Genomic DNA, 13,010 nt, shown 5'->3' with positions numbered 1-13,010 from the left:
TCAGGTGAAGGCGTGTGGTTTTATTTGAACAAAAACAGCAGTATTTGGAATTTAATAAATCCTACATTATGCTAAATGGATTTTCAATTGCAAAACGATAAACTAGCTGTAAAGAAGGTGCAGTATATTCTGTACATAATTTCAAATTTTAGAAAATTCACATTTTACATAAGATTTACCAGACATATTTGATTAAATAATCTGTTGCTCTAAACAAAAAGGAGGGCAAAAAATGACAATAATTTCTGATTTAAATTTTGTTTAATCCTTGTTCAATTATTTTAAATTTACTCTGGTATTTGCAAATGACTAGATTATTTTCCAAGAAAGTGTATGACTGACATAAATCTGTTTGCTTATGCTTATCTTCCATAAAAATCTGTATTTTGTGCCATATAAACTGCTGCTCAGCTTTCTTTTTAAGTTTTAAAATAATTATACAAGGTTTCTCACTACATGGTAAAAAAAAATATATATGTCCAACAGCAGGGGAGATATATTTCTAGGATTTCTTGAATTCTTCAATCCACCTTCACAACACTGTATATCTTACTAACAAACCAGAAGCAGGCAAAAAATCCAATCGTCCCTAAAACGAGAAGAAGAATTTAGGTTAATAAGTTGCAGAGCAAATCAAAATAATGAAAATAAAGAAATCCAACTTCTGAGCAAGCCATTTTTCCTAAAGATCTCAAAAGAGGCACTATCAAACACAATTTTCAAGACAGCTCAGTGAGAAAGTGAGCACTGCATGGCTTGATGGATAGAGTACAGGCCTGGGAGTTAGGAGGCCCTGAGTTCTAATTCTGACTCCACCACTTGTCTGCTGCAGGACCTTGGACAAGTCACAACTTCTCTATGTCTCAGTTACCTCACCTGTAAAATGGAGATTAAGACTGTGAGCTCCATGTGGGACAGGGATTGTGTCCAATCTCATTAGCTAGTATCTACCCTGGCACATAATACAGTGTGTGGCACACAGTAAGTGCTTAGTAAGTGCTTAACAAATACCATAAAACAAGCAGGGCAATGCAATCCTCTGAAAAAGAATATGATAATTTTATTAGGACCGAGATATTCTGATGAAAGAAATGAAAATGACTAATCTACATATACTCTTGAAATCTGGATACCAAAAACAATGTAAACTCAAAAAAGAGGCTTTTCTGGCTTGCATTGTATAATAAAAGCTTAGAACTTGTTATATGATTGAGATAGAAAAGATAAATATTTTTTTAAATGTATTTAAAAATAGAGTAAGCAAGCCTTGAAAACCTTGCGCCATCATCAAGTTCTCAAGTTCTCAAAGATGCAAAGGATTTTAAATTAAGTCTCAGAATTTATGCAAAGTTAAACTTCTTTAGGCTAATACTGTAGCAGTCTAATTTATGCTGGAGAAAGTTTGGCCCTAAACAAAGATAAGGTTCAAATGACAGAGACTGCTCTGGGCAGGCCCTTTGACCATACCACTGGGGAGATAGCATGGTGCATTGGAAGAGTGCCAGTTTTAGAGCCTGGGTTCGAGCTTAAGCTCTGCCACTGGCCTTCTGTGTGATCCCGGACCAGTCGATTAACCTCCCTCTATCTCATTTTCCTTATCTGAAAATGGGGCTAATGCCTGGCTTTCTATCTACTGCACAGGGGTGTTGGAAGGCAAATATGAGATAAGATATCTGGGGGTACTTTGGAAATAAAAGTGCTGTGCAAATCCACAGCATTATCTTCTACCTTGACTATGCCACATTCTTTAAACCCCAGCCTTTTTTCAAGAAGCTTTTGTCACATTAAGAAAAAAGGGGTGGAGCACCACACCTTCCCCAACCGATCACATTTCCATTCTAAACAACTAATGCATCCTTGCCATTACCTCTTTTCCCGGCTAGCCAACCAATATTTAGGGAAACATGGGAGGCAGCGTGGTCTAGCGGATATAGACCAGGCTGGGGAGCCAGAGGACCTGGGTTCTAATTCTGGCTTCACCACTCTGCCCGCTGTGCGACCTAGGGCAAATCACTTAACTTCTTTGTGTCAGTTTCCTCAACTGCAAAGTGGGAATTCAATACCTGTTCTACCTCCTACTTAGACTGTGAGCCCCATGTGGGATGGTGGCGGTGTCCAATCTAATTAACTTGTATCTACCCCAGCACTTAGAACGGTGCTTGACCCATAGTAAGTGCTGATGTACCATAAATAAATATTTAGGAAAACAGTGACTTGCATTTTTCAGAGCAGTAGCAGCATTTACTGAGCACCCATCTGGTGCACTGCATGACACTAGGTGCTTGGGAAGTACAGAATTACAAAAAGTAACACTTTTCCCGGACTGCAGGGAACTGGGGGAACAAACTTAAAAACATGTACAACTAAAAGGGTCAAGGATCTATGTGAGTGCTAATGAGGGTGTGAATTCATCAGTGCTACAGCTGTTTGGAGGGATGATATGGCTCAGAGTGCTGGGAAATTACATGAGGGAAAGCTTGCTGGTGGTGACCGAATTTAAGGGGTGATCTGAATGTGGAGGGAGCTATGATCTGCCTGATGTGAGGATTAAGTGGGGCACACTGTAAGGGGATGGAGGCAAGGGAATCAAGAGCTAGGTACAGATGGCACGGGAAGAATTAAAACAGTGGAAGTTGGGGAACAGCTGGAGGAGAGAGCAGATAGGTAAGGTGAGGCCAAACGCTGGAGAGCCTTAAAGCAGCTGTGAGTTTTTATTTGATGCAGATAGGGAGAGGGAGCCAGTGAAAGATTTTGGGAAGAGGAAAGACAGGGGTGGAGGGATACTGAAGGAAGGGAACCTAAATAATGCCTTCTCCATGTCTAATTCTTTTAGTTTTGAGCCTTGCGCTAAAAGTGGCTCATAAGTATTTGATGGTGGCACAACAAGAGCAGGAAAACAAAAGTTGAGGGTAGGAATCGTGTCTGCTAAATCTATTGTACTGTACTGTCCCAAGAGCTTAGTACTGTGCTCTGTATAGAGTAAAGTGCTAAATTCCGCCAGGTGGCCATTATCCATTTTCATTAGCATTTCCTTCTGTTGAGGATTCCAACTCTCCCATAACCATTCATTTGAAATGGTAGATTGGGCTAACTGGTTGTGCTTTTAGAAATGACCAATGACTAAGAAAGCTGATAAACACAATTGATTGATTTTTGGTTGGCTCACACTAGCTTGAGAAACACTATCTTGGTTGTCAAGTTGTGCACACAAGCACATTCCCAAATGTGTATGTGTGTATTCTAAAATAGTGTACTATTCAAAAATTTCACTCCATACTCAAATCCCATCGGCATGCTACAGCATATTAGTTGGAGAATTTTAATCTTGTTCAAGGTCTGGTAGAGGCGGACAATATAGAATACAATTCTCAGTCACTGCAAGTCACCTGATTTGGAATAATTCTGCTAGAAGGAATAGCTCGATGAAGGGCACTGAACTAAACACTTGGGAAAGTCCAATGGAGTAAGCAAATCCAATCCCTGCCTTCAAGGAGCTTAAAAATTTAACTTTAAAAGGATAGATTACCAACTGCTAAAATCAAAGGACTTTGAGGCGAACCTCACTAATTTTTTGAACTTAGAGAAGGCTGGTTTCAAAATGCAAAAACCTGCAGTTTATTTGCAAGAAGAGTTTAATAATTTGCAACATGAATAAAAATAAAATCCAAGGGACATGGGTTACCAATGAAATTCAAGTCAAGTAGGAATGAGCATTAAGCCCCATCAACAGATAGACTATGCTTCAGAAAAGAATGCTCAGAAAAGCTTAAATGAGACATTTTCTCTTGAACTCTGACCTGATCCGCTACCAAGAAGTTACATTATTTTGGCAGGTGTTCCTACAAAAGTCAGTGTAGCTGCTATCATCAGGAGACCCAGAGTGAGATTCGAAGGTCCTTCAAAAGTATAGGAAAATAAGTGGAGTTGACTGAATTGACCCAGAAAAAGGTCGGAGCAAACACAGTATGTTGTTCTGCACACAGTAGGTGCTAAGTAGATTCAATCGAATGACTTAACAAACACAGCCCAGGATTCCAAAGGATGGCAGGAAGATGAGAGAAAAATAACTATAAACTTCCCCATTCAGACACTGGTTGAAGTACCCTTTCCTTTGATACTACTTCCAATTCCTTCCCCTAGTTTCTACTAGGATTAGGAAGCCCCTGTCTCTACTCCTTCGGCAACTGGTCACTCACCAGAAGCAAGCTCTGCTCCTCTTCTCTCGCACAGTCTCTCAGGCTTAGGTCCTTCCCGCCCCTGCCATTCTTCATTTTTTACCCTTCCCTCTGACCTCGTTCCTGCCTTTCCTGTCATCCAGCACTTCTAGCAAATTACCGCCTAGAAACTCTCACCCAGTCTGAAAGTTTGGTGGTGGCGACCCAGACAGAGAGCACCACCTCTTCAGGAGACATAAGGCAAAACCACCAAGTTGAAAAACTGAAACACATTGGCAAAGAGTGAAGATACAACAAATTGGAGACGGTATTACTAGCAAAAAAATCTTGCACATTTTATCTGACTTTAAGAATTGAGATTTATGCTCTGTATTAGAAAAGTGAGGCAATCAAGCTGGCATTACAAAAATGGATTTAGAAAATCATTTTGCTGATTATGTAATGAGCAAATGCACTTTAGCAGCCAATGCATTTCAGGGTGGTCTTTAGTCATTTCTTAGGCACAAAAGGCCTAGTAATCTTAAATCATTTATTTAAGAGCAATTTACTTATTAGCATTTTGAGAGTTTCACTATTAAGGTTTAGAACTGAAAATGGCAATTGTATTGGCATTCAATTTGGCATTAGTCCTTACCTAAAGGACTGACTGAGAGAAGATGAGGGTAGGATGAAAGGGGACAATAGTCCCTTTAAAAAGTACATGCCTATCACCAGCAAGAAGACAACTGAAAAACAGAAGCGCCCACAAGGAGAAGTAGACAGACTAAATTTGAACTAAAGAACTTACATGATAACTCCCAAAATCCGGGATGCTTAGGGCCCTGTGCACTACCAGAATTCTTATTTTCCGGATTGCTGAGTAAGTTCTGTTCCAACACACAGAGACAACCTCTTCTACCCGCTGCTTTAAAGCAGTGTGGCTTTAAAGCACTCAATCACCTTGCCCTCTCCAACCTTACTTCATTTATTTCCTACTACAGCCAAGTCCACACACTTCCCCTCTCCAATGCCAACCTGCTCACTGTACCTCTATCTCGCCACCGACCCATTGCTCATGTCCTCCCTCTGGCCCGGGACCCCCTCCTCCTTTCATCTGCGACCAACCACAACTCTTCCCACCTTCGAAGCCTTCTCTGGAGGCTAAATCTCATTTCCCCTACTCCCTCTCCCTTCCGCATCGTCTATAAGCACTTGGATCTGTACCCTCTAAGCACTTGATATTCACCCCCCTCTCAGACCCTCAACATTTATGTACATTTCTGCAATTTAATGAGTTTCCCCCACAAACTCTTTGTATTATACTCTCCCAAGCACTTAGTGCAGTCCTCTGCACACAGCAACCACGCAATAAATACCACTGACTAATCGACCGCAGGAGCACATAGACACATATAACCACGCTTGGGTCCTCTTTCCGTCTTTCTCCCTCACCATCTCCCTCTCTCATGCCATGCTCTCTGCCTGGTTCAGATTGCCGCACAGATTGACCCAACCACAGGCAGTGGTCACCACTGCTGCTGAGAGACACTCTAGGGATGCATGGTGCTCTCTCCAGGTTACGAGAGCGAAACATCTAAGGCTGCTCCCTGGTGAGCTCTTCTCATTTCTGGAAGGCTTGCAGGGCACTTCTATTGGCATCTGGGGTCTCCCGAATATTTTAACGGTATAATTATGGTTCAGAGTCCATTAGCATCGTTATTAAAACCTCCAACACACACAGTAACTTCTTTCACACGTGAAAAAGTCAGCTCATTCTATATTCAAGTGGACAACTAAGAGATATCTAAAGGAATGATCATTATGAATACAGTCAATAATCTGTATATAAATTATCACTTTACCAACCGTAAAAAGCTAGTTGGAATCTGCAGAGCAGTAGTATTGAAGGCTTAGGCGTCGACAAGAAGAAAATCTAACCTTTAAACTGCTTATTGCAGATATGTACAATAAACATCATTATGGTCTATAAAGAGATAACTTTCACACCAATAAAGCTTAACAAAAGAAAGATTAATAAGGTTCACATTACAGGAAGCTAATTATATTAATTCTGATTTCTGAACCAGATTCCCCTCATTACTCCTTGTAGATAACTTAAATGGCACCTTCATGGACTGAAAGAATTAATGCACCTTCCAAACATGCAACTTCATTATCGGAAGTAGTTAACACACTAGTTAATGCTAACTCACTGGGAATCCAGGGTGTACTCATGGCTGGAATTTTCAAAATTCCTTCTACCCTTTATTTTTTTTAATGGTATTTGTTAAGCTCTTACGATGTGTCAAGCAGCATTCTGAGCCCTGGAGTAAAAACAAGGTAATCAGGTCGGACACAGTCCCTGTCCCACCCGGGGCTCACAGTTCATGGATCAAATTCCCATTTTACAGTTAAGGAAACTGAGGCACAAAGAAGTTAACTGTCTTGCCCAAGGTCACGCAGCAGACAAGTGGCAGAGTCAGAATTTAACTTTATATTTTAACTGCTTTGAGCCAGAATTACCAGAATTTTGTAATTACCACTGAGGTCTACACTCATACAAATTTGCTTAAGTTAGCTTCTAAGTTCAAGAATCTTTAAAGGCCATAAGATGCAATTCAGATTGTTTCTTACTGTAAATCCCAACTTGTACAGCTTTAATATGAACAGTTGTGGATAGATGTTCCATGTAAGAGGCTAGCTCTTTTCTCTGAAATTATTATTGTTCTTTTCTATTTCATTTGCCAAAAATGGCATAGTTTGGTTGCAAAGTCTACATAAAATTAAAATTGTGAATGAATGAATGACTTAAACAACTAAAAATAAGCATGTAGGTTTTCGCAAAAAGGATGCAATTAGTATATTAGGCACTCAGCAGGGGTTTAATGCCTATTGGTAATAAAAATGCTTAGCAATAATATTCACAACAATGAGTTTCCTACAGATAATATTAAGGCCACATATTCAATTAATCAAAAATCAGTTGCCTATTCCCTAAACAGCTACACAATGGGATAGGATGGGCAAGAAATGGACTCCCCGCTCTCCCAGTAATGTGCAAACAATTTTAAACTTATCAAGTTATATCTAACATAAATTCTGATTTCTAACAGGAAATTCTCCATTGTCTAATCTGTCCTATCCAGAATCACAAAGAGTTTTGGACTAAAAATTTCAATATTGCCAAAGGTACAGGAATTTAATTTCTTTCAAAAAACTTTTATATTTAATAGACTCAGAATTCAGTATCAATTTTCAATGTACTTTAATATTAATGACCATGCTTTATCAATTTCAGAAAGACTAATGAGCACCACCTGATTCAGTGAATGGTCACTGAGACGGAGTGGAAGCCTCTTTTTTAATTTTTAGAGCTTTATGTAATTGTCTGACATTAATAAATTTTGTCCTTCAGATCTCAGTAATTAGGAACATTTTACTAATCAATCAATGGTATTTAACACACTCTGTGCACAGCACTGTACTAAACATTTGGGAAAGTACAATACAGTACAATACAAACTTTTGCTTTTTCGTTTAATGAAGAAAAAGACATTCAAAACATGGACTTATTATAAGAAAACAAATAGAAAGGCTCTCTGCACTTGGCTGATACTTCTTCTGTACCTTAAAAGCTCCTTGTATTCTGCTGGTTTCAGTCTCTACACAGTGGTGGGTACTTCAGATTTAACGATTCAAAACACAATCTACAGTAAGATCAAAACTCAATTTTGAAAATAGCATTAGCTCACAAGTGAAAATTATATTCAAAAAGAGAGGTAACTTTAGAGCTGTGTTTTGACTAAATCCAAGACTTCTCTTTCTACTAGGTATAAGATGTATATAATCATAGCAAATAAGTTAACAAACATTTTCAATTTCCTGTGCAGTGTGGTCAAATGAAACCAGTTTCTCACACAATGGCATAAACATTTATTGTGAGATTTCTCCATTGTAATACTGCAATGTTTTCCAATTTTATTATACACTAAACAGGCTTTTTGAATTTTATAATGCGGAAGTAGCCTCTCAGCCAGCATCAGCTCTTTTATTTTGAAATAGGTCTATTATAAATACCTGTTAGCGTCCACAATCTCACATTGACAAGAAATTCATAGATTTTTCTTAAATAGCAATAGACTTCAAAAGTTGCAAGAGAAAAAAAAATCACATATCATTTAAGCTCCAATTACAATAGTAGGGCCAAAGAACAAATTCAGTACTTGAAGGTACAGCTTCACAACCAACATCATCACCAGCAATTACTGAGTGCTAAAAGTAGTTCCATGGTCTCTGGCCCCAAATAATTTCCAGAAATATTAATCAAAACAATTCTTCTATCACCACATCACATTAAAATTCAACTGAAATCCCTAAATAAACTGCTCAGAATATCACCAAAATCAGATTATGGCACTGTGTCTAGTCACATACCCCAAAAGGAATGCCATGCTTTTAAATCACACTTTGCTACAATGCTTTTAACATCTGCAAAAGGCAAAGTGGGTTTCTGATCACTCAGCAGACACCACAATCACACTAAAATAGTCTCTGGCCCAAATATAGAATCTACTTGGCCATAAAAACAGTTTTTGGCTGGTCAACAGGTCTCTAAAGAACTATTTTGCCCTAACAGAGTTGGGTCCCCTTTAACACAACAGTAGCCCTTGTCATGGTGAAAAGGCTTTTAACATTTAGAACATGGGTTACAATGTCATCTACAAAATAGGAATTTTTTTTTCACATCCTTAAACCCTAACACTTGCCTTCTAAAAGGAACACGCTTGATATTAATGTCAAATCGCTAAGTGTCTCATAAAAAGACCGATGAAGGGAAAGATTTACAAACCACTACTCTGTTTAGGATAAACTGGCCTTTCCGTAAGATTGCCACAGCTAAAGCTTTTACTAGCGAGCTCGACAACAACGTTTGATAATCCATCCATATAAGAAAGGTTGGCTCCATTTTCCGACGCAAATGGTTGGGTGAACGGAGAGCACTTCCAAACCCCTGCACAGTGCCGCTCCCTAACTATTTCTGGCCAAGCAAAGGGTCACTAGACATTCTTTCGAGGCCAGGGGAGGGCTAGGGTCAGAGGGACTGTTCTGCTTGGGCAGTGATTCTGCCATTACTGCCGAGCATCTGGAAAGAGTTCTTGTGTGTAATTCCTAATGTGCCTCTTTGAAATACATTAAACCATCATCCATGTCATGACCTGACCAATGCCACATCAAAAGGCCAAGGCACTCTCTGATCCCTGAAGTGCAGGGCTCCCTAGGGAGTACTGGTCTAGTAGGGTCCCTTTCCCAGGAATCGGAAAGCTAGTGGAAAGTCTGGTGGAGAAGCTGGTGGTGAAAAGTAGTATGGTTTGGTAGAAAAAGTACGGCCCTGGGTTCTAATCCTGCCTCTGCCACTTGTCTTCTGGGAGACCTTGGGTAAGTCACTTCCCTTCTCTGTGCCTCAGTTACCTCACCTGGAAAATGGGGGATTAAGACTGTGAGCTCCATGTGGGATTTGGACTATGTCCAACCTGATTAGCTTCTATCTACTCCAGCGCTTAGTTCAGTGCTTGGCGCGTAGTAAGCGCTTAAAGTCTCAGGAACCCCCAAATTGCCCTGAAACAGAAGAGTTGGCTTACATCAAACTAGATCCCAACAAGAAGGCCGACAGGTCAGGGTAACCTCTCAGTACCAAGACAAGCCAGTGCTCCATATTCCATAGCAGCCCACCTGACCCAGGGTTGACTATTAGAGTGCAGACTGCTCCCTGGGCTGCCAATTCAACGGCTTATCTGTCTCAGATTTTTATCAAGGGGATGAAACAATGCTGTGTTACCTGTTGCCTCTCCAGGAAAAACATACTTGGGCTCCCTGAAGAGATGGCTTAATATGATTTTTTATGGTATTTGTCAAGGACTTACTATGAGCCAACCACTAAGTGCTGGGGTAGAGACAAACTAATTAGGTTGGACACAGCCACAGTCCATGCCCTACATGGAAGGACTACCTTAATTTCATTATACAGATGAGGTAACTGCAGCCCAGAGAAGTTATGTGACTTGCTCAAGGTCACACATCAGACATGTGGCCAGGGTTAAAACCCATGTCTTCCGACTCTCAGGCCCGTACTGTCCACAAGGCCATGCTGCTTCCCTTGATATTATTAATATTATGGGGGGGGGGGTGTGTATATATATATATATATATATATATATATACATATATATATACATGCACACATACACACCCCTACACATATATCTCTATACATCTATAAGTGTGCAATATATATTCTCTTAATATTTATAATTCTACCAGTTTTCATTTTAAATGAAATCAGCAAACTAGCAGTTACCTTATACTAGAACTACTAATGTACTGTTTATTTAACAAGCAGTTAAGGGCTCATCAGAACTGTTGCCAGACTTTTCAATGTGGTTTATTTGGTAACAAGGCTATTTTTTCCCCTAAATCACTTTAAAAGGTTTAAGAAATGCTAATCCAAGAGAGGTGAAAAACAAAAGCATGGAAGAAATCTATAAAATCCTGGCAAATAATTTAAACTCCAAGTACAATTAGCCCAGCGTTTTTGTAAAAAACAAAATAGCCTTTTGAAATTAATGAATACTCCGCTTTATTATTTCAAGCAGTAGGTAAAACCAATGCAGAGAAACACCAGGAAAGCCAATTCAGTGCAAGAAGAATAGGACCCCTATATGAACATATCCTTCTTCACTTTGGAAAATAATGGAGAAAAGAAAAAAAAATAGGATTAAGCTCAGCTGCCTTATGACACGTTAGCTAGACTGCATTTACAAAATCTGTTTTAATAAAAAAATATAAACATGAGGTCATCTAAAAATAGGTAGTAGTCTCCATTTAAGATGAAAAACTTGGGAGAAAAACAATCATTTTTAATGGTTTAGAAAGTTGGGTATTTATAATATAATGGCTCAACATGACATTTCACAAGTTGAATGGGGCTGGAACCCTTGACATGAATACAGCTCTATAACTCCATTAGACAAAAAGGGCATCCAGTTAGTTCACAGAGATGCACATCTCTGTTTAAATTTAAAAAGAGGAGGGTTCCCAAACTTATCCATGATTCATTTTTAAGAAAAGCATCGAAACACGTGACCAAGAAAGGTTGTGGAAAGTTGTTCTCTGAAAATATTTAAGGACAGTTCAGTTAAGTTATCTTTTTTGAAAAGTTGCAACTAGCAAGATGGCACTAGGTGAAGTAGCCAGACCCAGAACCCCTAATGTGGGCCTTGGGGTAGGGTCCCGGAGCAACCTCAGCAAGGGGGAGGAAAGCAGGAGGATGCTGCATGCCTATCCTCCCTACCCATGGTGTGTGCTCTGTATGTACTTTACTCCAAGCCTTTTGTAATGGTATTTGTTAAGGGCTTACTATCTGCCAGGCACTGTACTAAGTGCTGGGATAGATACAAGCTAATCAGGTTGGACACAGTCCATCTCCCACGTGGGGCTCACAGTCTTAATCTCCATTTTATGGATGAGCTAAAAGATCAGAGAAGTGAAGCCATTTGCCCAAGGTCACACAGCAGATGTGTGGAAGAGCCAGGATTAGAACTCAAGTCCTCTGACTCCCAGGCCTGTGCTCCTTCCATTAGCCCTTATTCTTATACACTGCCCCCATATGATAATCCTTTCCATCCAGAGGCATGCATATAGAGTCAGGGGCTTGCTCAGCTAGACAGGCCCTCTAAGGTCTAACCCCTACAGAGGATCCCTTAATAAATGTGGAGATGAGACACAGCAGTTTCGCCGCCGTGCCTTGCGTATTGATCACCAACTCCATCTTGAGCAAGGAAATCAAAACCCAAAAAGAGCTGAAAATACCACACAGATACTTTGGGAAAAATAAACCCCACACACTAATAATCAGTTGCAAAGGAATGGCACCAGGCTTCATTCTATTTACAAGGTGTCTTCACCTCTCCCATTTCTATTCGACACTTTAGATACTCAATCTCTAGACAAAAACGATGTTCTGGAATGGAAAAGCTACCAAAATCCATAGAAGCCTTGCCAGTTCCACAAACTCTCTCCAAATCGTCAAGAGCTAAGTAAATAAAAATAGTAATCCAAATTATCTCAGATACTCTATATAAGTACCAGTTTTCCAGAAACATTTGAAGCCAAGTTCATGGGTATCTGAAAAGTTAATTTAAGGAGTATGAAAAGTGGTCATTGTATACTTACCTGTGAAAAGGAAAAAAATCAAGACCATGATCATCGTGTATCCAAAGTATAAAATAGTGCTTGCAGTTCCTGTTATTTGTAGCTTGGAGAAGAAGTAATGAACTGCATAGATAAAAAGGTAAACAGCTGTAAAACTGCTGGTTAAGAATGATCTCCACCACCAATGATAATCCTGCAAAAAATAAAAAGGAAATTTCTAATTATGATTCAACAGAAGCAGAGACACAGCTACAATCCAATTAAAGTAGGCAACTACTTCCTGACAAGATGGACCTTTTTTGAACACAAGTTGCAGAGTAGGAAATAAAGAGTTATGTAATGCATAGTAGCATTGAATACGGGTGAGTGCTACAATGCAAGTTTTCCTTAAAATGAGATTTTGCAAGAATACAAATCTCTGTCATAAAACTGTGGATATGTGAGGGCCTATTTTGTGCATCACACTGTAACACAAACTGAGAAAATGTACACATTATGTGCCCCTAGCAACTTCCTGGCAAAGCCATTAGAATGGCTTTATCAGGCAGGCAGAGCCAAGGAGTCAGAGGAAGGCAGAGGGGAGAGGAGGCTGACTGGTTAGTTACACGCCCTGCCTGTTGAACGAGAAGACTGGAGGTGTTCAGTCAA

At 39.7% G+C, this 13,010-nt stretch overlaps 1 protein-coding gene across 1 annotated transcript in view; it reads right to left on the bottom strand.

Moving 5' to 3' along the window:
- Nucleotides 1-13,010, bottom strand: part of LOC100083560 (transmembrane 9 superfamily member 2-like) — a 50,212-nt gene continuing 37,202 nt past the window's right edge. The window contains exons 16-17 of the mRNA XM_029067365.2: nt 12,384-12,555; nt 1-589 (exon numbers count right to left, since the gene is read on the bottom strand). Of these exons, the coding sequence (XP_028923198.1) occupies nt 522-589; nt 12,384-12,555 (240 nt within the window). The 3' untranslated portion in view covers nt 1-521. The remainder of the gene's footprint in view (nt 590-12,383; nt 12,556-13,010) is intronic.

Source organism: Ornithorhynchus anatinus, chromosome 6 (assembly GCF_004115215.2).
Source record: "Ornithorhynchus anatinus isolate Pmale09 chromosome 6, mOrnAna1.pri.v4, whole genome shotgun sequence".
NCBI lineage: Eukaryota > Metazoa > Chordata > Mammalia > Monotremata > Ornithorhynchidae > Ornithorhynchus > Ornithorhynchus anatinus.
This window is presented reverse-complemented; position numbering and strand designations above follow the sequence as displayed.